This window comes from Martes martes (assembly GCF_963455335.1).
Source record: "Martes martes genome assembly, chromosome: 17".
NCBI lineage: Eukaryota > Metazoa > Chordata > Mammalia > Carnivora > Mustelidae > Martes > Martes martes.
Window position 1 is genome coordinate 35,664,531 of NC_137905.1, and position 26,916 is coordinate 35,691,446.

Sequence of the window (26,916 nt, forward strand, 5' to 3'; positions counted from 1 at the left end):
GTGTAAGCACTTTCCCTTCCACCTCTTTCACTCACGTTCTCCTTCCTCCCGGGGAGAGGGCGTGCCCAGTACCAGGCCCGCCTTTCTGTGCATTCGTTGGTCAAACCCGACGCCCGTTACGGCCGAGTCCCGCCCCAACCACGCCCCCACGCCGTCCGCGGGGCCGTGAGAAGGCGTGGCTATAACCGAGCAGCCGGACGGTTCAGGAGGTCTCCTCTCGTGAGAATCCGGGCGCTCTCGAGGACCTGAGCGGTGCCCGTGGGAGCGCGCTTAGCGGTCCCGCGGAGCAGGCGCGAGAGGCCCGTGGCCGCGGCGGGTGCACGCCTTGCCCCGCCCCCGCTGCTCTCAGGCTCCGCCCGGGCTCGCGCACACACGCGCGCTCCCGTTCAAGCGTCGGTCTGGCTCGCGGGGACCGGGCGGGTGGAGGCTGGGCCGCTGAGGTACTAGGGGAGGAGCCGGAGGAGCCGGAGCTGCCGCCGCCACAGCCACTGCCACAGCCGCCGCCGACGCCGCCGCCGCTGGAGAAGAGCATGTCTGCAACTAGAGCCAAGAAAGTGAAGATGGCCACCAAATCGTGCCCCGAGTGCGACCAACAGGTGGGCGCCGGGGGCCGGCCCGGGGGCGGGCGGGGCGGGTGCGCGGGCCGGCGGCCGTTGTCGGCGGCGGTTGGCTGTGGAGAGGCCGCCTCGCCGGGTGGTCTGGCCCTTGGGCTCGGTGTCCATGGTGGGAGGCCGGGCTGAGCCGAGGGGATGCCAGGGGGACTCCCGGGGTCGCAGTGGCTGGTCCCCACCTGGAGGCGTTAGCCGGGCGACTGTGTGTGTCCTGCGGCCCGTGGCGCGGGAGGGAGGCGTGGGTTTGTCTGGAGCGGACCGGGCGCCCTGTCTGGAGCCTCCCAGAGTCGCCTGGCCGGCTCTGGGTGACAGCGGCGGGAGTGTGGGGGCAGTGGCCTAAGTGGTCGAGCACGGCCCCTTCAGTCCCCTTCTGCCGCGACGAGAATGCCCAGTGTGCCCGACTCCCGAGTCCAGGCTCCAGGCTCTGAAAGCCCCTCCTGCCACGCAGGGTTGCTTTGTTCCCATCAGATGTATACTGTGAACCCCAAAACTGTTCCTCTGCGACCTGGGCAGACGCTTAAATGTGACAAAAGGAGCCGCAATCAATGATTTGAAGTTTAGGTGAATTTGGACATTTTCCCTCCTAAATATATTTCTTATATTTTTGATGGAAATAATCGTGGTTCTTTACATTGTTTTTGTGGAACATTATTGAATAACGCCCCCATTGAAGCCCTTTCCTTCTGGGCTCTCTTCACTTCCCGCACCCGCCACCGTATCCGCTGTTAAAAATTTGGCGTTTCTGCTTCATGATCTTTTTAAAAATTTATATGTAGTTTCATGAAATTTAAATGACTTCTTTCTACACAAAATTAATAGTGTCATAGTTGTAATTTAAAAATCTCATTTTACAGTTCCTTAGTTTTATGCATGTCTCATTCTTTACTGGAATAATGGACGTTCCTCACAACCTATTGAGTTAAAACTCTCAAAACCATCCGAAGGCCCTTATTTCATGCCAGTGTGCAGCTCTGGGTGTGATTTTTTTCTTTTCTACTAAGAGAATTTTTTCAAAATGAATACTTCTCTCCTCCCCCTCAATTTTTTTTTTCTTTAAATCAGGAGTAATTTGAAATGGCTGGAGACTTTTTTAAAAATAGCATGCTGATGTCGGAACATTCTTTAAGAGCAATCTTGTACCTTGATCAAATCTTGTAAACGAAAATGTTACATGTTTTATTCAGTATCTTTTATGGGCATGGTAGAAATTCAAGGAAGGAAGATTGTGCAAGGAGAATTAGAGTTTATTGATGTTAGGAGTTTATTGAATATGCAGTAAAAAAACAATTTAGTTATGTTTTCCAAAGTAGAGTTAAACTTCCATTCTTACCATTTGACTTAGTTTACCACATAAACTAAATTTGTTAAATTCTAAGAAAAATGGACTTTGTGATTTAAGTCTCTTTGCAGGACATTGTATCAATATTTAAATCATCTCCATTTGTTCCGATTAACTGTGCTGAAGTATAAGGTTGACATGTTATGCTTTATGTATTCCAGTGTCTGTAGGGCATAAGTTACTGCAAATCTTGACCTTGTTTTACTTGGCATAAAGTAATCTTTTGGGAAAAGTAACCTGTTTTTAATATCCTGGTTAAAGAAAAAGGAAAGGACAATAAACTTGTTAGGAGTCCCTGTAATTGTACAACAAAATGTGATCAGCAGTTTATTTATAAACATACATTAATTTTGTTATACACACACAATATGTCCTCCCTTTCCCTCAGCTGCCATAACACAATACCATAGGTTAAGTGGCTCAAACAATAGCAACTTATTTTCTCACAGTTCTGGAGGCTGGAAGTCCAAGATCTGACAAAGAGAGAGCTTTCTGGTTCCCTTCTTATAAGGCCACTAATCCCATCATGAGGGGCCCCACCACCATGACTTTAAATCTGATTATCTAACCTCCAAATACCTTGAGATTGGGGGTTAAGACTTAAACATATGAATTTTTTGGGAGGGGGGGAACATTCATAGCAAGTTACTATGTAATTTTGAATGTTGGTTTTGTTCTTTATTGTAAATATTTAAGAGAATGTAAGGACTAATTAAAACTTTTGGCGATTCTTTTTTTTTTTTAAGATTTTATTTTTTTATTTGACAGATCACAAGTAGGCAGAGAGACAGGCAGAGAGAGAGGAGGAAACAGGCTCCCCGCTGAGCAGAGAGCCTGATGTGGGGCTTGATCCCAGGACCCTGGGATCATGACCTGAGCTGAAGGCAGAGGCTTAACCCACTGAGCCACCCAGGTGCCCCTCTTTTTTTTTTTTTTTAAGATTTTTATTTATTTATGTATTTGTCAGAGAGAGCACAAGCAGGCAGAGTGGCAGGCAGAAGCAGAGAGAGAAGCGGGCTCCCTGCTGAGCAAGGAGTGCGAAGCAGGACTCGATCCCAGGACCCTGGGATCATGACCTGAGGTAAAGGCAGTGGCTGAACCAACTGAGCCACCCAGGCATCCCTAAAACTTTTGGTGATTCTTAAAATTGATATATCTTTTACTAAAAGTGACTGGTTTGAAGGAAATAAAGGATTAATTTTAACTTTCTAATTATTGGAGAGTACAAGCTTCTTATAGGGGCACCTGGGTGGCTCAGTCATTAAGCATCTGCCTTCCGCTCTGGTCATGATGCCAGGGTCCTGGGATGGAGCCTCACATCGAGCTCCCTGCTCAGCTGGAAGCCTGCTTCTCCCTCTCCCACTCCCCCTGCTTGTGTTCCCTCTCTCGCTGTCTCTCTGTATGTCAATAAAATAAATAAACAAAATCTTTAAAAAAAATTATAATCCAGAAATCATTTTTTAAACATCATTAGATTACTGTTATTCTAAATTGTTTGATGAATATTAAAATAGAATTTAGGAATAGTTTATAAACATAAAAGGGTATGTAAAATCTTTAAATTTTGAGGAGATTGCACCACTTAAATAGATTTACGTATGTTCTGTGTCTGTGTGTGTAGGTTTAAAAACAGGTACAGAGATCAGCAAACAAGAAAGAACTAGATTTTCAGTTGTTTTATAACATCTCCTTTACATGTCTCCGTTGAAAATACCATTCTGAAACATCTAAACCACAATACTTTTCATTTTCGAGAGGTTTCACATGCAGTAGCTCAAATTACTGAACCATTTTGTATGTAGTAATATTCAAGATTCTTGTTAGTTTTCTTGTATCTTTTGTGTATGTTTCTGTTTTTGCTTTAATTTTAAAAAAAATAGAGCAGCTTTTTTTTCCATTTATAGGAAATTTTATGTGTTATGTAGAAAATATGTCTACTGTAGGTCACTTTGATAGTCTTAGCAGCAAGAATGTAAATGAGTTCTCTATAACGTGGTTATTTTAAACTTTTTTAAGAATCAGTGAAACAATGTAAGACCAGGATCTGGTTTCTTGCACTTTTTCCCTTACCCTTTTTTTTAACCTTTTACTTGTTTTTAGCTGTTTTACTTGTAAACATAAAAACAACCTGAATGTACTTTTCAAGGAATAAATTGATGAATTATTAATAAGTCATCAATAAACAAAACCTTGGAGTCCCCCCCCCCATTTCAAAACCCTGAGAGTATAGCATTAGAACTTTTGTTAGTATCATTGTTGGCATTACAACTGAAATTTGAAGGAGATGTAGGGTTTGAAACCAAATTATACTGTGAAGAGATTAATATTACTGAAGTCCACCCTATTTAATATTTCTTTTTTTAGGATTTGGGTTGTGATGTGGTTGGTTGTATTTTTTTCAGAGTTGGATTGAGAGAAGGAGCTTTCCATTTTAAAATTTTATTTGGGTGACTCAGCTCAGGCACATAAATGTTTCTTGATCATAAAACACTCTCTAAGAAGTAAAAATCAGCTTATCAATTAGTGTTTGTGCATTCTTTCATCCCAAAGCCATATGTACATGTCTCAGATACCTAAGCGCAGCCCTCTGTTAATTTAGGATATGTGTTGATGTATTTTTCTTGTGTATAAGATAGAGACCTAAATTTAAATTTGTTCATTTTTAGTAGCTGGAAGAAAATGCTTGCAAATTAGCAAAGGATCTTTTGAATAAGAACATCATGACTTTGTGTTTTTTGGATAACAGTAATTTAAAACAATTTATATTACAGTGAATGTCCTTAATAATGTGTGTAAGTATAAAGGAAATGAGTCAGTACCTTCGAGTTTAGTTTCTATGAAGATGTGAAATTTTTAAAATGACAAACATCTATTTTGGGTACATTTTACAGTATTAAAAAATGTAACATTTCATTTTCTGTTCTGGCATGAAAGAATCTCATCACATTTTTAATAAAGCATGCTATTTGACCTATCTGGAGTTTGATTATTTTTATAGGAGTCATTGTTATTTTTCTTAAACGCAAACTAGAGATCCTTTGTTCAGAGTTTTTATGAAAAGAAAAAGAATTCTGCCAAAATATTAATTTAGCTTAATTAGATCAAGTATTTATATTTCAGACTGTGAAGCATTCTTTACATACATGGATAAAAAGCTTTATTATTATTACTATTATTTATTTATTTATTTATTTATTTAGTTTAGAGAGAAAGCGTGCACTGAGGTCGGGGGAGAGGGAGGGAGGATCCTTCAGCAGACTCCCCATGGATTATGGAGAGCCCTATACAGGGCTCAATGCCAGGACCCCAAGATCATGACCAGAGCCAAAATCAGGAGTCAGCCACTTAACAGACTGAGCCACACAGGCGACCCTGGATAAAAAGCTTTATAATTGTAACTAAACTTTTACACAAGCAGAACAGTGGGCAAGTGGAATTTATCTTAAAAGATGAATTGCAATTTTCTGACCATAAAGGATTCTGTGAGTACTTTTTGTTGAGATTAATTTCTGTTTTTTCGTGAACATGTCTGGATTTCAAGGATCATTAAAGTTAATATGAGTGAAATGATTGTGGAGAAATCAAAACATTTTTTAAATGATTTTTAGTGACATTTGGCTTTTGAAAAATCATAGACTTGAAATAGAGAAAGGAGCTACTTGTAACGTACACATTTAGAAACAGAAGTTTGAAAAGCTTAAGTTTTATCCAGTGTCCTTCCTGGAGCTGAGACTAAAAGTTCCTTGATCTTGACTCCTCCTACATTCTCTTCTGTTTGTGCTATACTTTTGTCCCACAAAGTAGTTGTTGTAAACTATTCTTTTTTTGTTAGTGGTAATTTGTCCTCTCTAATTTGTTAGTGGTAATTGTCCTCTCCTATTAGAACCAGAGTAATTTTCAGTATTTTCCCTTAAAAAAAATTTTTTTTTAAGGAAAGTATAGTTGGCATACATTAGTTCCAAGTGTACAACATAGTGTTTTGACAATCCTATAGGTAGGTTATGCTATGCTCACGATAAATGTAGCTACCATCTGTCTCCATACAAGGCTATTCCAGTACCATTGACTGTATTTTCTGTGCTATACCTATCAACCCAGTGACTTACTTATTCTAAAATTAGGAACCTATACCTCCCACTCCCTTCACCCATTTTGCCTGTTCCCCTAACCCCTCCCCCCCACAAGGGGCCATCAGTTTGTTCTCTGTATTTATGGGTCTGTTTTCTGCTTTTGTTTGTTTGTTCATTAGTTTTGTTTTTTAGATTTCATATATAAGTTTTTTAGATTTCATAATTTCATATTTGTCATTTTCTGATGTACTTCACTTAGCGTAATATTTTCTAGATCTGTCCATGTTGTTGCAACTGGCAAAAGCTCATTCTTTTTTTATGTCTGAGTAATATTCCTGTGTGTGTGTGTGTGTGTGTGTGTGTGTGTGTTTCACATCTTCGTCCATTTATCTATGGATGGATACTTGGGTTGCTTCCATATCATGGCTATTATAAATAATGCTGCAATAAACCTAAAGGTGCATATATCTTTTCATATTAATGCTTTTGTTCTTTTTGGGAAAATAGTGGAAGTATTTTCCCCTTTTGAAATGTCTGGTCCATCTACCTTTTCTCTATTTCCATCCTCACTCTTCCAGTCGGGTCCTCATTTTTATTCTGGAATTACTTTAATTACTTCCCAGCCACACTCCCTTTTCCAGTTGGTGCTAATAAACTGCCTTCAAACAGATATTTTAGGAAATACTACCTTTTCCCCATGTTATGATTCTGTTATTGTTTTCCCATCAGCACATGTTTATCATGCATTTTCTTTTTTTTTTTTAAAGATTTTATTTATTTATATGACAGAAATCACAGTAGGCAGAGAGGCAGGCAGAGAGAGAGGGGGGGAAGCAGGCTTCCTGCTGAGCAGAGAGCCCGATGTGGGGCTCGATCCCAGGACCCTGGGATCATGACCTGAGCCGAAGGCAGAGGCTTAACCCATGAGCCAACCAGGTGCCCCTATCATGCATTTTCTATATACATGGTATTGTAAAGCATTAGGAGATTGTGAAGATGTACAAAACACAATACCAGTCTCAATTTGAGTAAGGAAGTGGTGTTTAAATAAGTCTATGATTCCTGCTTTGGTAATTTATCATTCAATTCAGAAGACTACATAAGCACTGAAAAGTTTAATAGAAAAATAATAATAATACACTTTTTCTTATTTTTATACAGGTTCCTGTTGCATGTAAATCGTGTCCCTGTGGTTATATATTTATTAGCAGAAAACTTTTAAATGCAAAACACCCAGAGAAATCACCACCTTCTACAGGTAATTGTGAGAGTTTACCACATATTTAGCTTTTTGATTTAGAAGTGTAAAATGAATTTTTGTGAATATATTATTTACAACTTTTTTGAATTTAAAAATTAAAACCTATTAAACTATGCCTCTGGTTTTTATTAGCTGTTGGTAACCAGCTTATGACATTAGTTTGCTCTTCATTCCATTTAAATGTTAACTCCCTTATAATGATAAATCTTATAGCAAATTTTCTTTTTTTTATTATTGGAGGATGGAAAGTCATTGAAGGGTTTTAAGCAAGGGAGTGATCTGATCTGATTTCTAAAAATAAAAAATTTTTAATTAAGGTATAATTGACATTCAACATATTGCACGTATTTAAAGTATGCAGCTTGGTACGTTTTGTCCTATGATTATACCAGTCACCACAATCAAGATAATGAACAATGTTTATCATTCCCCAAAGTTTTCTAGTTCCCCTTTGTTATTCTCTCCTGGATACCCCCACCCCCAGATAACCACTGAGGTGCTTTCTGTCATTATTTCTAGAACTTTATATATAAATAGAATCATATAGTTTGTACTCTTTTTTTTTTTGCCTGGCTTCTTTCATTGAGCATAATTTAAGATTCAGCCATATCTTTGTGTGTATCAGTAAGAATTAATTCCTTTTTACTGCTTAGTAGTGTTCTTTATATGGATATACCACAATTTATTTATCCATTCACTGGTTGATGGACATTTGGTTTTATCCTCCTCAGTGCTAGTAAACTTTATAATGACTTAAAAAGTTTTTTTGAACTAGTGACTGGAAAAATATAACTTGATTTAATGTGAATATAATTTTTAGACATACTGGCTTTTTTTTTTATAATTATCTGATTTAGAATATCTAAAAAATATTTTTTTTGAATTTGGCTTTCCTGTTAATGTAGACAAATTGGATTTATTCAATGGATTAAATTTTGAAATTCAAAAACATGAATTTTGTTATTTATCCTTAGATAAAATCAGAACAGTGATGATTTCCAAATAAGAGTAGATTGATTACAAATAAATTTTGAGTATCTGCTGCATGCTAGGCACTATTCAAGCCTTGAGCATAAAGGAATGAATGAATCTACTGTCAAGGCAGGTTCACTACTGTTATGGAGCTTACAGTCTGTAAGCATGATGGGGGCACCTGGTTGGCATGAGATAGGCAATAAACAAATAAACAGGGAGAATACCAGCTTGTGATAAATGCCTTGTAGGAAATTAAAATAGATTGTTGTCCTAGCCTGTGACTGGAAGGCTACTTTTGATTGAGTGGTTGGAGAAGGCCTCTCTGAGAAGGGACATTTATACTGAGGCTGAATTGAAACAAGGGGCTACCCATGATAAGATCAAGGAGAAGAACATCCTTGACAGATGAAATAGCAAATGCAAAAATGTTAGGGCTGGAAAAAGTTTGGTGTATTTTAGGAACTAAAATGCCTGTGTGGTTGCAGTGTAGACAGTAAGAGCAGGGGAGTGTGGGAGATGAGGCCAGAGGGAAAGGCAGAGGCCAGATTGTGTAGGGCTTTATAAACCAGAGTAAGAAGTTTTGGGTTTTCTTCTTAAAATATGAGTACAAACTATTCCTAGAATGTGGAATGGGGTGAGGAGAAAGTAGCATGCTCTGATTTGTCTTTTAGAAATTCTGTTTTGGCTGCTGTCTAGAGAATAGTTTATTGGGTGTACAAGATAGAAGTGGGCTATTGCAGTATGTTAACTAAGTGAGAATGCTGAGTTAGAGAGTGCTTAGGTTTATAGTAGCAGATGATTCAAAAATTGTATTTATGTCTGTGAGAGGTCTCTTTATCCTAGGTCTGTATAGAAGTGGCAAGAAACTTATTTAATTCCATTTCTGTCTTTGAGTTTGTTCCCTTTCATCATGAGAATAAAGACTTGGCTGGATTAACTATATAGGAATCAGAGAGCTTGTTAAAAATGGATTTCTGGGTCTTATTCCCTAAGTGTTTGATTCAGGTATGAGAACCCTGAATGATCATTCAGTAGATATCTGGGTGGCTCAATTCTGGGTCTCCAAAATGAGTTCTTGTCCTTAGCAGGACAAATGTGCTTATTTTTTTATTCAGTAAACATTTTCATGCTCCTTCTATATACCAATGATTCAGGTGAGAAACGAGGTAAAGAAGAAACCCAACAATGACAGAGAGAAGGGACAGATGCTGCAAATATTAAGGAATCAGAATCACTTGAACCAGAGGGAAGAATTTTACAATTATTCCCAATGACTTGGATTACTGGTTAGAAAGGAAATATAAAAAGGAAGAGGGAAAGATGAAGAATTAAGTTTTGGGTGTGGTTAGGAAATATCATCCATGTGGATCCCCCCCCCCCTCGCAGTTAGGCATATAGTCTGAAGCTCAGAGAATAGCCTCAACTGGAGATTAATCTTTTGAGCCATCAGTGAATAGATAGTAGTTGATCTCATAGAAATGGATGAGCTTGTGCCCAGAGGGTTGGTAGGGTAGGAAGGGAAGTTCAGCAACTAAATTCTGGCAAACTCCAGTCTTAAAGGGGTGGTGGTTGATAGGGAGTTTAGGTCAGCTGAGAAGATGTACATGTACATGTCAGCTGTAGGAGAACAGCCAATGAAGAGTGGCATTACGTAAGTCGTGGTAAGTAAGAAGCAGTTCATTATTATTTTATATTTAGAATTTCCTCAGGTTCTGTTGTTTACTGAGAGTGGTCTTGCGACCTTAAATATGAGATGTTAAAGCCTAGAAATTCCCTGGAAGAGGAAGAGGAACCAGGAAAGAAACAGAAAAAATAGTTTAAAAGGATGGGGGAACATCAGGAGTAGACTGTGCCATAGAAACTAAAGGAGGAAAGGGTTTTAAGAAGCGTTAAGAGTATTCGAAGCCTAGAGAATAGTTTGGGATAATATAGACATGGGGGTTGGAAACCTTGGGTTCAGATTCAGATTCCGGTTCTGTTACTCTCTAACAAATCAATTAACCTCTGTGAGCAGCTGCTATTTACTTGAGTATAAGATAGGTTTATAATGTAAGCCTTAGAGCATTGAAGTCCAGATGATATGCAGATGAATATCGCTAATGTAAGCAAAGTTTAGTATGTTATAGGTACTCAAATACTCATTTCTAGGGAGCCTGGGTGGCTGAGTGGGTTAAGCCTCTACCTTTGGCTCAGGTCATGATCTCAGGGTCCCGGGATCGAGCCCCGCATTAGGCTCTCTGCTCAGCAGGGCATCTGCTTCCCCCCCCCCCACCCCGTCTGCCTCTCTGCCTACTTGTGATTGCTCTCTCTCTGTCAAATAAATTAATAAAAATCTTTAAAAAATATTCATTTCTACAATTAAATTTCTTAAAAGTAAGATTTGCCTTGGATAGTTTATAGTATATGGGAGATTGAGTACGTAATTTTTAATATTTCTGTGGTTATATTAAGTACTTGAACATTGTCAGTGGGATCCAGAACTAACGCTTTAATTAGAGAACTTATAAAGAAAAATGTAAATGGATAATATATATTTGGAAAGATAATGAACTTCCCTAATAGGGAGATGCAGTTTAATTAAAATACCATTCTTTTTTTTTTTTTTTTAAAGATTTTATTTATTTATTTGACAGAGAGAGATTACAAGTAGACGGAGAGGCAGGCAGAGAGAGAAGGGAAGCAGGCTCCCTGCTGAGCAGAGAGCCCAATGTGGGGCTCAATCCCATCGATTCCAGGACCCTGGGATCATGACCTGAGCTGAAGGCAGAGGCTTTAACCCACTGAGCCACCCAGGTGCCCCAAAATACCATTCTTTTTACCCATATTCTGACAAAAATGTAAAGGATTTCCAAGTGCCTTTATGATTATGGCAGAATCCGAAGTCTCATACTAGTGGTGAGGTTGTAAATCAGCATAACTTTTTTGCAGAACACTCTGACCATAGTTGTTAAAAGTTTTAAATGCACAAAACCTAGAATCTAGACATTTTGTCAACAACTATGTATCCTCAATATACAACTGTTTTTAATACACATGAAATATTTATTAGGATTTATAAGCAACACTGTTTATAATAGCAGAAAGTTAAACCAAATATCATCAGTAGGGCAATGATTAAGTAGGGTACATCTTTTAGGGAACAACAGTATGTGGTAATTAGAATAATGCAGATTTTTATGTACTGACATGGAAAAATCTCTAAAACAGAGTTAATTTAAGGAAAAGTATAAAACAGTACTTGCATGAATTCATTTTTGTTTTACAAATTTTTTTTCTTGTAATGAGAACTTTTAAAATTTACTCTTAGCAACTTTCAAATATGCAGTACAGTATTAGTAACTATAGTCACCATGCTGTATTTACACAATCATGGCTTATTAATATTATAATTAGAATTTTGTACTTTTGGACTCCCTTCTCCCATTTCACCTCCTCCCCCCCCTCCAACCCTCACCTCTGGCAACCACCAGTCTGTTCTCTTATTTATGAGCTCTAGTTTGTTTTTTAAGATTCCACATATAAATGAAATCATATGGTATTTAATCTTTCTTTGTCTGTCATATCACTTAACATAATGCCCTCATGGTCCATCCATGTTTTCAAAAATGGCAAGGTTTCAGTTTTATAGAATAGAACTCCACATTACCTTTATCCATTCATCCATCAGCAGACATTTAAGATGTTTCCATATTTTGGCTATTGTAAATAATGCTGCAATGAACATAGGATACATATATCTTTTTGAGTTAGTGTTTTCATTTTCTTTGGATAAATACCCAAATTAGAATTGCTGTATCATATGTTCGTTCTATTTTCCATTTGCTTTTAAGACCCCACAAAATTATTTCTACATGTAATGCATAAATGGATAGATCACTAAATAACAAAGGAATCAAAGAAGACTTCTACTTACATAATTAAACATTTAAAACAAGAAAGAGAGCCATCTGTAAAGTTCAAATTGCACTTATTTTAAAAGTGAAATCAAAGCTATAAAAGATAATTTTAAATTTCAGTGGGTTGAAATTTCTTTTGTAACTTTGTGACATGTAGGAGGAAAATAAGCTGTCAAGTCAAATTTACCTAAGCTTGAATTGCTCAAAACTCACATTTTTCAAATATGTTCTGTGTATCTTCATAATGCAGTAGAAATAGAGAGCACACTAGACCTGTATAAACTTTATCTAGTTGAAAATAAATTTAAATAAAATTTATTATGGAAATTAAAGGATTTTTAAAAGTTTTTTAATTTTGATGAGGGGAGGAGATGAGTATTAGAGATAAATCTGTATTAAGAAATGCTCAGTGTTTTGTAGGAGCCCTAGAACTTCAAGGCAATTATTAATTCTTTGACAACTTGCCAAATGAGCGAAGTATGTGTTGTTTTGAGCAGTTGTTTTCTGATTTCTTCTTTTTTCATTGAATCTTATTTTTTTCATGTTTTTTGTGGTAAATTACATATAACATAAAATCAGTATTTTAATAATTTTAAAGATTTTATTTATTCATTTGAGAGAACAGAGGGTAGGGGCACAGGGAGAGGGAGAAGCAGACGACCTGCTGAGCAGGGAGCCCAACGTTGGACTTGATCCCAGGATCCTGGGATCATGACCTGAGCTGAATTAACTGACTGAGCCAGCCAGGCACCCTCTATTTTAATCATTTTAAATGTACACTTCAGTGGCATTAAGTACATTCATATTGTGTACCTAACCATTACCACTATTAATCTCCAGGACTATGTTCATCTTCCCAAACTGAAACCCTATACCCATTAAACAATAATCTCTTCATTCCCCTTCCCCACTGCTCCAAGGCAACCACTATTCTTCTTTCTGTACCTATGAATTTGACTAGTGTAGTTACTTCCTATTTGGAATCATACTACATTTATTTTTTTTGTGTCTGACTTGTTTCCTTTAGCATAATGTCTTTAGACTTTATGCATGTTGTAGCTTGTGTCAGAATTTCCTTTCTAATATTCCATTGTACATATACACCACATTTTGTTTATTCATACATTGATGGACACTTGAGTTGGCTTTCACCTTTTGGCTATTGTGAATAATGCAGCTATGAACATGGTTGTTCAAATATCTATTCAATTTCCTGCTTTCATTTCTTTTGTATATATGCCCAGAAGTGGAATTGCTGGATGTTATGGTATTTCTATGTATATGATAATGCCATATCGTTTTCCACAGCAGCTGCGCCATTTTAAGTTAGCAGCAGCAGTGCCCAGAGTTTCCAATTTTTCCACATCCTCATCAACACTTATTTTATGTGCTTTTGATAAGAGCCATTCTAATCAGTATGAAGTGATAACTTGTAGTTTTGATTTGCATTTCTTTAATGATTAGTGATGTTGAACATCTTTTTATTTGCCTGTCATCTTTGGATAAATGTCTATTCAAGTTCTTTGCTCATTTTTGAATTGGATTGTTATTGAGTTGTAGAAGTTCTTTTTATTCTGGATATTAATCCCTTATTTGATAAATGTTTACAAATATTTTTTCCCTTCCATGAATTGCCTTTTTTTATTCTGTTGATACTGTCTTTTGATGCACAAAAGTTTTCAATTTTGTTGAAATCCAAGTTGTCTGTTTTTTCTCTTGTTGACTGTATTTTCAGTGTCATATCCAGGAAATCATTGCTAAGTCCAGTGTTACGAAGCTTTTCCCTTCTTTTTGTTCTAAACAGTTTATAGTTCTAGCTGTAATATTTAGGTATTCAATTTATTTTGAATTAATTTTTGCATGTGGTATAAAATAAGGGTCCAGTTATATTTTCTTTTGTATGTGGATATCCAGTTTTCCTAATACAACTTATTGAAAATACTGTCTTTTTCTCCTTGAATCATCTTGGCGCTGTTTTTGAAAATCATTTGACCAAATATTCAAGGATTTATTTCTGGGCTATTTTAGTCTCTTGGTCTGTGTATCTGTCATATGGCAGTACCACACTTTTTTGATTACTGTAGCTGTGTAGTAAGTTTTGAAATCAGGAAGTGTGAGACTTCTGACATTGTTTTTCAAGATTCTTTTGGTTATTTCGGATCACTTGAGAGTCCATATGAATTTTAGAATTGAGTTTTCTATTTTTGCAAAAGGATCTTATTCTTAATGATATAAAGTCTAATCAGATCTCTCTGAAGTTATGCATTAAAATGTTTTAAGATTATCTTTTCTTGTTTTTTTTTTTTTTTTTAAGATTTATGTATTTATTTGAGAGAGTGAGAGAGAGAGGATAGGGGAGGAACAGAGGGAGTGGAACAAGCAGACTCCACACTGAGCACCGAGCCCTACGTGGGGCTGGATCCCACAACCCTGACATCATGACCCGAGCTGAAACCAAGTGTTGGACAGGACACTCAGCCAACTAAGCCACTCAGGCGCCCCTATTTTTTTCGTGTTTCTTGAACTATGTTTGTTCTTCCTGTTTTAACTTGTTCCTTCTCTATTACACTTTATATTTTCCTTAAATTGCTGGTAATCCTTAATTGCCTATTGATATTTATAAATGAAGGATTTATTAGTGTAGATAACTTGCATGACTATCCTACAGTGTTTTAAAAGTCTATTTTGACTATAGATCTCTTCAGTGTATAGTTGGGAGGAGCTTATTGGCAGACTTTTGGGTATAAATTACATGAGCTGGGAGACACTATTGAATTCCATGATGACCAAAATAAGGGAAGCTTCATCCTGGGATAGAATGTGACATTCCTTATATTATTTCATTTTTATGAGAAGCTGTCATTTGTTTGTGTCTTCTGTCTGTGTTTTGGAGGTTCACAGTTCCTTTGAACATTGCTTGGTTCCTGAGAGCTTTACTTCCTTTTCATTTTCTATGCAGTAGTCTTGGAGGTATTCTGATGATCACTCTGTGGCCTGCTCTCCCTTATTGTACTTTTTGTTCTGTCCTGGGAGTATTTTGGGGAAGAACAGCTCTCCCTTCTATAGGAGCCATCTTTTGTTTCTATTTTGGATTGTAGTATCTTCTATTCTGGTTCCTTCCATTCTTTCTTTTTTAAGATTTATTTATTTATTTTATTTTATTTTTTTTTAATTTTTTTTTTAAATTTATTTTAGAGAGAGCTCAGGGAGGGGCAGAGGGAGAGAGAAAGAATCTCAAGCAGACTCCCCACTGAGTACAGAGCCTGATACCAGGCTCAGTCCCACAATCCTGAGACCATGACCTTAGCCAAAAGCAAGAGTTGGAGGCTTCACTGACTGAGCCATCCAGGTGCCCCCTGTTCTGGTTTCGTTTCGTTTCGTTTCATTTCTTTTCTTTTCTTTCTTTCTTTCTTTCTTCCTTCCTTCCTTCCTTCCTTCCTTCCTTCCTTCCTTTCTTCCTTTTAAAAAAAGATTTTATTTATTTATTTGACAGAGCTCACAAGTAGGCAGAGAAGCAGGCAGAGAGAGAGAGAGGAGGAAGTGGGCTCCCTGCTAAGCAGAGAGCCCAGAGCGGTGCTTGATCCCAGGACTTTGGGATCATGACCTGAGCTGAAGGCAGAGGCTTTAACCCACTGAGCCTCCCAGGCACCCCACTGTTCTGATTTCTTAATCAGAATCTGTGAACTTGCTCATTGCTGAAATTCTGTAATTTCAGGTGCATGATAGTATCCTTGTTTCCATCAGTACAGATCTATTTTCCTTTTTCTCTTTACCTTTTACCCATGTTTATTTTCTTTTCAGTGGGATTTTCCAGAAAGGGGGAGATAGATGCGTGTGCTCTGTCTGATTTTATTTATTCAGCACTACTTAATATGTGTAGATAATGTTCTAGATTCTGTGAATGAGACAGACAGGGGCATCCCAGCTTTCATGGAGTTTATATTCTAATGAGGAATTGAACATATAAGTAAATAACAGATTATAATATTAGATTATAAAAAGTAATTTGGGCTGTAAGACTCACGGGAGGGTAACCTATAAATCAACATTTGAAGTAAATAAGTAGTCTCATTAAAAGTTTTGGGATCAGAACTCTAGGCAGAAGGATTAGTAAATGCAGATACCTAAGGGAGGAAGGAACTTGTTTTATTAAAAGGAAGGCATGTCTGGAGTATAGTGAACAAAATGTTGCAGTATGAGAGAAGACTGGAGAGAGAGGCAAATGTCAGGTCTTATAGACACTTGTAGTCTTTGGTAAGGAAATTTGACTTTATTTTTAAATACAATGAAAAGCTAATGAAAGATTTTAGAAGGGGGGCTATACAGTTTGAATTTTTTAAAGATAGCTTTGGCAGCTCTGTAGGAAACATATTTGGTTTGGATGTTGTCCATGGAGTTAGAAAGATGAAGAAATTGTGGATATATTTTGCAAGGAGTACCTGTGGACATTTGTGATGATACAAGAAACAGCAGGCTGAGTCACAGATAATCACAAATTATTTGGCTTTTGCAACTGGGTGGTACTACTTACTAATATAATGAAGCTTTGGAGAAGGGAAAATCAAGAGTGATTTTTTGATATATTTGAAATACTTGGAAGATATTAGAGTAAAGCTGTCAAGTAGGCAGTCTGGAACTTTGGGAAGAGGCCAGAGTTGAAAGTATAAATTTTGGAACCATCATAAATAATAGAGTGTAATGTTTGGGTCTATGGATTATCTTGACAGAATGTGAGAGAAGAGGGCTCAGGTCAGAGGTCTAGGGCTATAATATTAAAGATGAGAATGAACCTGGGGGAGAAGACAGCAAAAGGAGATAAAGAGAAAATGACTGGTGAGCTGGGAAACCTGGAAACCTGAAAAGCAAGTGAAGAATGATTTACAGAAAAGAATAGTCATCTTTGTTGAATTTTTGAGAGATGGCATTAAGATGGTTAAAGAGAGGTACTATTAGATTTGATAACAGATTTTTTGTCCTTCTTGATGATCAGTTTCATTGAGTGGGCATCTATATTGCAGTGGATTGATTAGTGAATGGGAGGTGAGAAACTGAAGGCAGAAAGTAGAGATAGCTCTTTTTTGAGAATTTTGCAGAGATGGGTGGGTAGCCGGAGGAACAAACCTAAATTCATTGTTGAACTTTAAAAGGCATACTATAAAAAGCTTTACCTATCACTATTTTTTTTTTTTTTTGAGAAATTCTAGGCATACACAAGAGCAGGAAGAAAATGGCCAACCTGGCCCCATTCATACCCATGTTTACTCCTTCCCTTGCATATTATTTTTAAGCAAATCTCATATAATTTGTTATAGATGTTTTATCATATATTTCTTATATTTCTAAAAGACCTTTAAAAATGTAAGCACAATTAAAATTAACAATAATTCCTTAATATTTTTTAAAGATTTATTTATTTATTTATTTGACAGAGATCACAAGTAGGCAGAGAGGCAGGCAGAGAGAGAGGGGGAAGCAGGCTCTCCGCTGAGCAGAGAGCCCAATGTGGGGCTTGATCCCAGGACCCTGAGATCATGACTTGAGCCGAAGGCAGAGGCTTAACCCACTGAGCCACCCAGGCGCCCCTATAATTCCTTAATATCAAATATCCAACGTGTGTTGACATTTTCAGGTTTCTCATAAAACTGTTTTAAAGTTTTAAAAAACAGATTATGTAAGGTCCATACATTATGTATGGGCGATGTCTTTTTTTAGCTCTCTTTCATCTATTGTTTTCTTTCTTGTTTTTCCATGCAAACTGTGTGTTAAAGAAGCTATCACATGTACATCTGGATGTTCTATTTGGGTCTTCATGGAAGGAATGTAGGATAACACATTCCTCCAGTGACTTTTATTTTTCCTGTAAATTATAATTTGGATTCAAAGGCTTGATGGGATTTGATTTTCTTGACAAGACTACCTAATAGGTATTCTGTCAGGTGACAAATAAAGTCCTCTTGTCTCTGTTTTTGTAATTTTAGCAGCTATTTATGTTTAACACTTACATCCTTTAGTTCATTTCTGGTTGAAAATGGTGATACTTGGGGTGCCTGGGTGGCTCAGTCAGTTAAGCATCTGTCTTCGGCTCGGGTCATGGTCCCTGGGTTCCTGGAATCAGCCCCAGGTCGGGTTCCCTGTTCGGTGGGGAGCCTGCTTCTCCCTCTCCCTCTGCCCCTCTCCCCTACTTGTGCTCGCTTGCTCACTCGCTCGCTCTCTCTCTCAAATACATAAATAAATAAATAAAATCTTTATCTTATTGTCGTTCTTTGTTTTTTAGCCACAGTACTTCTTAAATTAGAAACTTCTCTTTATCTGTCCTGTTGTTACCCAGTGAGTGGTACAGTTTGAACAGAAAAAACAGGATAAAATCTCTTATTCTTTCTATTTTATTTAAGTTTTCAAAATAGGGAGTTGGTTCTTTAACATCTTCTTATGGTGGCCAAGTTGTTTTTGCTTGTATTTTTTTAATTTATGTCATGTATTTTTTTTTAAAGATTTTATTTATTTATTTGAGAGAGAGAGAGCAAGTAAGAGAGAGCATGAGAGGGGAGAAGGTCAGAGGGAGAAGCAGACTCCCCGAGGAGCTGGGAGCCTGATGCAGGACTTGATCCCGAGACTCTGGGATCATGACCTGAGCCGAAGGCAGTTGCTTAACCAACTGAGCCACCCAGGCGCCCCTGTCATGTGGTTTTAAGTATATCTCAGCTTCCAATTTATTATTATAGTTACTGTTTGTACTGATGCTCAAATTGTCCTAAAGTGGTCAGTGGGAGCCTTTTCAAGTTATCCTTGGGTCCTTTAACAAGACCCTAGTTGTCTTTGACAACTATCTTGCAGTCTGGAATAATTAAGTGTTCTTGCATCTGGTATATGTCTGAGATTAGAATTAAGTAATTCTCTAAGGGTACAGTATTTGGAAATAACCATTACCATTTTACTTAAAAAGTCTTTTTTTAAAAATTTATACTATTAATAGCCTATTAAGAGCCTATACTTATATTACAGTCTTTTAAGTTGCTCCCTTCTTGGAATATGAATTTTCTCTATTTTGGCCCTTTACCATGTGGTTTTAGGTTTTGGGGAATTCTCTTTGTTGCTTTTGAGTTCAGGTATGTATTAAAGCAAGTTTTTTGTTTTTTGTTTTTTAATTTGTTGTTTGTCTTATCCAGCATTTTGAATTGTTTGGAGTGAAAAGGATGGCTTCTTGGCATTAATTAAATCACCATATTGAGTAAAGTTCCTCTTTTGCTATTCCATTTAGGGATCTGCATGCCCTGAGAATGTCAGAAATGATCTCATCTGTGGCTAAAGTGAAAACTACTTATTACTTCCCTAGTGTTTATATGTTTTCTGTTTGCTTTTTATTGGTAACCTTAATGTATTATGGCTAAGGTCAGTTTTGCTTCTGTATATTTGACATATTTCAGTCTATAATTTGAGTAAGGGACAAAAAGGAATGGAATTTTTTTTTTTCGCTTTTCTAATACTTTACCATTTTTAGCTTGGAAGCAGAGAGAAGGAAAAAGGCAGAAAGATCACTGTGAAATTGTGTGAACATGTAGGGGTTGAAATTAAAGGTGCCAAATAAAGAAACTGGTTTTCTGTTACACTTCCTCCTACCTCATGAGTTAATGTGGATCTGAATTCTGTTGAATTTCTTTTTTTCCTGTGTGGGCGTGAGGAACATAGATGTTATGGTTGTAGTTTTATAAAATATGCCAGGCAGCAAACTCTAGTGCTATTTAGAAAGAAAAAGAAGACAATGAGAACTGGGGCAAACAGTTCTTGCTAAGCCCTAAAATATATCACTTTTATTCATCCATACAGAAAACAAGCATGAGGCCAAGAGGAGGCGAACAGAGAGAGTTAGGCGAGAGAAGATAAATTCTACAGTAAATAAGGATTTAGAAAACAGAAAGAGGTCTCGAAGTAACAGCCATTCAGATCATATCAGACGAGGAAGAGGAAGACCTAAAACTGCATCTGCCAAAAAACATGAGGAAGAAAGAGGTATGAATAAATCCAAGCAGTTTTGTTTTTCAAGTATTAAACTCTTCTAGATCTTAATTAGATAATAGTAAAAAAGTGTTTGGTAGGCAATGAGCTCCTGGACTTAAAATCACAACTTATATTTTAGTTTGAAAACATTTCCTCCAGGGTAGATGCTTGTTTTTTTGGTTTTTGTTTTTGTTTTTGTTTTAAATCACAGAATTTAATTCTTATTGAAAAGCTAAAGTCTCAAATTAGGAAAAATTCACCTTGCAATAAACTAATGTTTATTCAGAGATAATAATTTGTATATGACAACCTAGAGAAGCCTGTTAAAATGGTTGTTTTTTTGTTTGTTTTTAAAGATAAATCTGAGTTCTCTTAGACTTATTTCAAACTGTTACACTATGAGTTTTAAAATTACTATTGAAATATTCTTCAGTATGAATTTTTTTAAAATTACTCATTCTGTCCTCTCTACTTTGAGGCAGAATTTGGGTAGTTAGGTAAATTCTTCTTGGTCCAAAATATATTCAAATTTCTCCTTACAGGTTTTCTCCTTTCTTCTGATAAGTAATATGTCTGCCAATAACTTGTTTTTAAACATTAACTAAAACTTCAGCTTCTTTTTTTGTACATCTTCTAAAAAACCTTTTATCATGGAAAATTTCAAAGATGACACAAGAGTAGAGAGACTAGACTAGGATAATGAAACCCTGTATGGCCTTGAATGAGTATCTTTTGCAATTGAGACTTTCAAGCCTGTAATTAATGGAAAAAAGGGATGGATACTCTTTATAATTACTTAAAAACCTCTATCAAAATGATTTCATCTTCAGTGAAATGCATTTATAATTTCTTACCTTGTTGGTGAGTTATGCTTTGCTTTTTCAGACACTCAGTTTTTGATATTCAAACATAAGTGTAAATTTCTCTAATTTTAGATATTGAAAAATTTTTTAAACCTGTTTACTATTTCTTTCTGCTTTGTATGCTTTTATTTCAATAAAATTATGACTGTTAGGGAAAATAACTTCACTGGTATAGCTGTCCTTAGCTTTTTCAAAGTTAATGGTTTCTTACTATTGTGTGTCTAAAGGAATAAGGCTTATATCATATTTGACAGTATTCTATGAAGAATAGTTAGATACTCCTTAATTCCTTGGGAAATTTTACTCCATTTCCTTTTTCCTTCTCTTATGCTGCTTTTCCAGAGAGTTTGAATTATTTTTAAAATTTGAATGTGTTTTTTAACATGGGATGATCAGAAATTCTATGCTAAAAACTGCTTCAGAAGGGAAACTAGACAAAAAAAAAATCAACAGATAAAAAAAAAACCCAAAAAACAAAACAGAGAAATACTGCTTGGCCCAGAAAACAGAACATTCTTTCGAGTTGAAGTAAAGGGAATATAACCCAAAGAATGGTGAAGGAATGCTTCTGGTGGTGAGTGAGAGGAGATGAGAAAACAGATAATGACAGTCTTTTAGTTGGGTAAATGAAATCGAGATAGTTGTGCTAGAAATTTTTGGTCTAAATTTTTATTCTTATTAACTTGAGAAAAGAATTTAGTTAGCTATCTTTTTTCAGATATTTTGAGCTTATTAATAGAAAAGTTTTAAGTTTTAAGCTATATCTAGAGTAAGATACACTTTTGATTTATTTTTAATACAAACAGGAAGGCTCTAAAAACAATTTTTGTAGAATAAATGGATCTTTTCAGGTAGGCTTTGGGATCGGGGTGGGGAAGAGGTCAGCAAACATTTTCTGTAAAGAGCCAGATAATACATATTTTAGGCTTTGTGGACCATACAGCCTTCTGTTGCTGCTACTCTGCCCTGTCATTGTAGCTGGAGAGCAGCCATAGACAATATGTAAATGAATGGGTATGGCTGTGTTCCAGTAAGACTTTATAAAAACAGGTGGCAGGCCAGATTTGACCTTGGGCTGCCTTTTACCAGCTCTTGAGGCAGACCATGTTCTCTAAATATAATACGGATAAGAAATATGAACTTTTGAAATCTCTATGTATTTTAGAACAGACTTCTTTCGTATGCTTCTTAGTATTAAGTAACTATTTACTGTAATTCAGTTTTTATTGATTTCTTGCTCATAGGGTACTTGAAAACTTTGAAGCAAGCCCTACCTTTAGTAAGGACAGTTTGTGTATAAAAATCACATTTTTAATTGACTTTGTGAAAAACCCAAGAGAAAGGACCTAAAACAAGGATACATCATTAGGGGTTTCACAAATGGCCAGTTAGATCATCCTAAATTGGTGATCACAGTCAGGCTCCACATATGTATGAGCTCATCAGCTTTTCCGATCCCGTTCTTAAATATGCACATATTATCAAGAATTACTCAGATATACAGAAGAAAGCATCTATATGAAAGACTAAGACCAAACAATAAAACAATAACTAAAATAACTAAATAACTAAAATAAAATAAAAACAATAACTTGGATAAAAGAGGTTTTTGCAGGAAAGAGAAAAAATTAAAACTATTGTTGATTTTTTAAAAAACATTTTATTTATTTATAAGCCAGAGAGAGAGCGTGAATGCAAGAGAGTGAGCACAAGCAGGGAGAGGCAGGCTTCCTGCTGAGCAGAGAGCCCGACGTGGAACTCCATCCCAGGAGCCTGGGATCATGACCTGAGCCAGAGGCAGATGCTTAACTGACTGAGCAACCCAGGTGTCCCTCTTTTTAATGTTTTTAGCAAGAGGAGATACTGTAGTCATAAAACAAGGAAAAGGTTATATTTAAATGGAATAGCGGTGTCAAAAAAGTACTAGAAAATGAACTTTAAAATACAAATCTAGGGGTGCCTGGGTGGCTCAGTTTAGTTAAGCATCTGCCTTCGGCTCAGGTCATGATCCCAGGGTTCCCTGCTCAGCAGGAAGCCTGCTTCTCCCTCTCCCACTCCCCCTGCTTGTATTCTCCCTCTTGCTCTCTCTCTCTCTGTCAAATAAATAAATAAATACAACTCTAAAAAAAAAGTGTATTAAGATTGCAGAAATGAAAAACTTTAACAGGTTTATTGATAGAATTAAAGAATTGTACCAGAATGTAAAGAAATAGAAAAAGAGATGAAAGGGGTGCCTGGATGGCTTCGTTGGTTAAGCGTCCATCTTGATTTCGGCTCAGGTCACGATCTCAGGGTTGTGAGATCGAGTCCCATGTCAGGCTCTGTGCTGTGTGGGAAGCCTGCTTAGGATTCTCTCACTCCCCCCCTCTCCCTAAAAAGAAAGAGAGAGAGAGAGGGAGGGAGGGCAGGTGGGTGGAAAGAAGGAAGGAAGGAAGGGAGGGAGATGAGAAAATAGAATGGGAAAGATAAGAAATTTAGAGGACCAGTTTGAGGTCAACATTTATAAATAACTGATGTTCCAAAAAAGAACATAGAAGATGGAGGAGAAGGAAGTCATCGCTGAAATAATTCAAGATATTTTTCCAAACCCGAAGGACATTGATTTTCCACATTGAAATGACCCACCAAATTCCCAGATGAGTGGATGATTAAAAGTAGAGATTATACTGAAGCATATCGTCGGAAATCCTATCTCTGGTTAAAGGGAAACTCCTTCAAGTGCTCAGGGAAAAAAGAACAAGAGAAGGAAGTGGTATTTGGAATTAATGCAGTGGAGTACTACCCAGCAAGGGACAAACTCTCATATATGAACAAATAGTATCCATGAATTTTAAAAACATGTTGAATGAAAGAAGCTAGACACAAAATAGTTCATGCTAGATGATGCCATTTATAGGAAGTCCAAGAACAGGCAAATGAATCTGTGGTGATAGAATCAGAACAGTAGTTGCTGGTGAGGTGGGGAGGAATTGACTGGAAAGGAGCATGAGGAATTTCCTGTATCTTGATTGTGGTGTGGGTTATGTAGATGTATATTTTGCCAGAACTCATCCAATTGTACATTAAGATCTGTGTATTTCACTGTGTGTAAATAATGTTTTAAATAGCTGTTAAATAGCAATAATGTTTTAAATAGCTGTTAAAAAAGGTATTGGCTCTTTCTAACAGTGGCACATTAGTTGGAAGACAATTTTTTGCCTTCATACTACTCAGGAAATCTATCAGTCTTCAGTGAACCACACTGGGAATTAGCACGAAGGTAGACTAATGACACTTTCTGACATTCACGGTCTCAAAAAATTTGCTACCTATACTTCCTTTCTCAGGAAGCTACTACAGGATACCTGGCATCAAAAGGAAGAAGTAAACCAAGAAAGTGTCCTGGGATCCAGGACACAGGGTCCAACTCAAGAGAAAGACATTTATATCCAGCATGATGTTGAAGAGAGATCTTGATGATAATTAATTGTGTAGCAGGTCTAGAAATCAACCATTTCAGATTGGAGCAGAAGACTTGGAGAGACTTATTCAAGAAGATAAAATTGATATAATACCTAGTATGTGTAAACATTCTGAAAGATCTATACAACTCATTACTAATGAAAACTAAGCAGTTGGAAAAAGAATCTCTTCAGGAAAAAAACAATGTGCAGTAAAAGTCAAACATTTACATAGAAGAATAATGTAAACATTGAATATTGATCTCACCAAAATTGTGATGTAACTGTAATGGGAAGATGGGATAGGAAGAGTATGGGGGCTTAAAATATGGAAAACAATAAGATCCTGACTTTTCATGGTGGAAGGTCAGGTAATAATGCCTAAAACCAAGAAGTAGCATCACATAAAAACTTTGCTTAGAGAGGTAAAAACAAAAAGAAACAACTGGAAAAAAGTAGTTGAGTAGTTGGCACGTAGAGTGTGGGAAATGTGCATGGGGGAAGGAAGACTTCTATATTTTGTAGCAAGTTGAATGAAAACGATTTGACTCTATATATTTAACTTTGATTAAAAAGTCAAAACAAAACAAAAAACAGACCAAAGTACAATCATAAAAGAGCCTGAAAAAAGAAATTCGCAGAATGTACACAAAGATGTTTATTGTGTGTGTGTGTGTTTTTAAAGATTTTATTCATTTATTTGACAGAGAGAGAGATTACAAGTAGGCAGAGAGGCAGGGCAGAGAGAGAGGGGAAGCAGGCTCCCTGCAGAGCAGAGAGCCTGATGCGGGCCTCCATCCCAGGACCCTGAGATAATGACCTGAGCCGAAGGCAGAGGCTTAACCCACTGAGCCACCCAGGTGCCCCATGTTTATTGTGTTTTCAGCTAGCTCTGAGATAATGTAGGTGGTTTTTATTTTCTTTTTTGTTTTTTTGTACTTTCCAATTTTCTACCATGAACTTGGATTGCATTTGTAATCAGGAGGGGGGGAAATAGAATTAAATGTTGGTTATTCTTATTTTTTATAGCAGGGCTAAGGTAAAGAAGTTAATATATTCATAAAGGCACTATTGGATTTTCAGAAAGGACCATCTTTAGGGTGAGCAAATTCATTTTGATTGGAACAGTGAGCTTATCCTACTGAAGAGAAAGAAATATTTGAGATTTTTACAGAAATGGTATAGATATTATAGACAGTGTGTGTACACACACACACACACACACACACACACAGAGTTTCCATTTAGTTCATGGCATTTCAATAACTCCTTTGTGTAATTTTTTAAAAATTTCAGTTTAATAGCATGAAACTGTATAACATTTAATATATGTTATTAGTATTATGTATATTTACTGTCATCTAAAGAAATACTTAAAAGCCTCAAGTATGTTTTAATTACCATATTTACATTAAGCTTTCTCTTTTTTTTTTTAACAGAGAAACAGGAAAAGGAAATTGACATCTATGCTAACCTCTCTGATGAGAAGGCTTTTGTGTTTTCAGTCGCCTTGGCAGAAATAAATAGAAAAATTATCAATCAAAGACTTATTCTCTGATATTTGTCTGCAAAATATGTTGAAACTGTCTTCAGGATTACATCAGCAAATTCTCACACAGTTGTGGACTCTCAGGAGCATTCTGACTGCATCAATAAGGGCCATTGATTGTTTTTTTTTCCCTGTCATTTAGCCTGTGCCACACTTTGGGAGCAAAGCTGTAGGCTTGGACTATTCTGGGATTTCCTTGTTTACCAAGGAGTATTGTCAGTGTTTTGTGTTTGAGATATAAGTAAGTATATTTACCAAAAACAAAAAAATAAAAAACAGTGGATGGCTGTTAAAGGATACAGGGGTAGAGGAGGGAGTGGAAGAATGAAAACTAGGGAAGTAAAATGCTTGATAGTTTTCAGGTTTGCCACCAGAGATGCAATATTTTAAGTACTTTGAGAAAGAGTGACTTTTAAAAATATTATATTTCAGATTTTCAGCACTAACAGATTGCATATATACAGTTCATTTACTTTTAATAAATTGGCAATTGATATTTTATTGAATGGGTAATTAAGAATATAAACTGTACATTTTGTCTTAAATTGATTTTTTCTTGGCCTTTATTTTTATGACTTAAGGTATGAGTTATATTTTGGGAGATACTTTCTAGACATTTGGGAAGTTTGGGTGCTATATGAAGAAAAACATTTAAGGATATATCATACTTCAGATATAAACATCTTGTTTTCTTGAATGTAATTTATTTATTGGTTAAAAATACCTTTTCTGCTCTCAAGATGGTGCCTGTTAACCTAAACATAAAATATATTTATTACATACAAAATATTTCTTAGATAGCCACTTTTAAAGCAGTAATGTTTTATCTGAGTGGATGTTCATTTATACATCCTGATGATTATTTAAATTGTTACTTAATCTCACTCTGGAAAAAAATAAACCTTAATATTGAAACT

General features: G+C 36.6%; 1 protein-coding gene across 2 annotated transcripts; it reads left to right on the forward strand.

The window, feature by feature from the left end:
- Positions 1-165: 165 nt before the first annotated feature.
- LOC308357838 (UPF0547 protein C16orf87) lies at positions 166-26,916 on the forward strand. 2 transcript variants are annotated; one of them, XM_080827685.1, is made up of 4 exons: positions 166-596; positions 7,182-7,278; positions 19,977-20,159; positions 25,890-26,916. In XM_080827685.1, the coding sequence occupies exons 1-4, from the start codon at positions 531-533 to the stop codon at positions 26,006-26,008; spliced, it is 465 nt and encodes a 154-aa protein (XP_080683811.1). In that variant the 5' UTR covers positions 166-530; the 3' UTR covers positions 26,009-26,916. The 2 variants fall into 2 exon arrangements, with proteins under 2 accessions (XP_080683811.1, XP_080683812.1); XM_080827686.1 differs by lacking the exon at positions 19,977-20,159 and having other exon boundaries at positions 395-596; positions 25,890-26,909.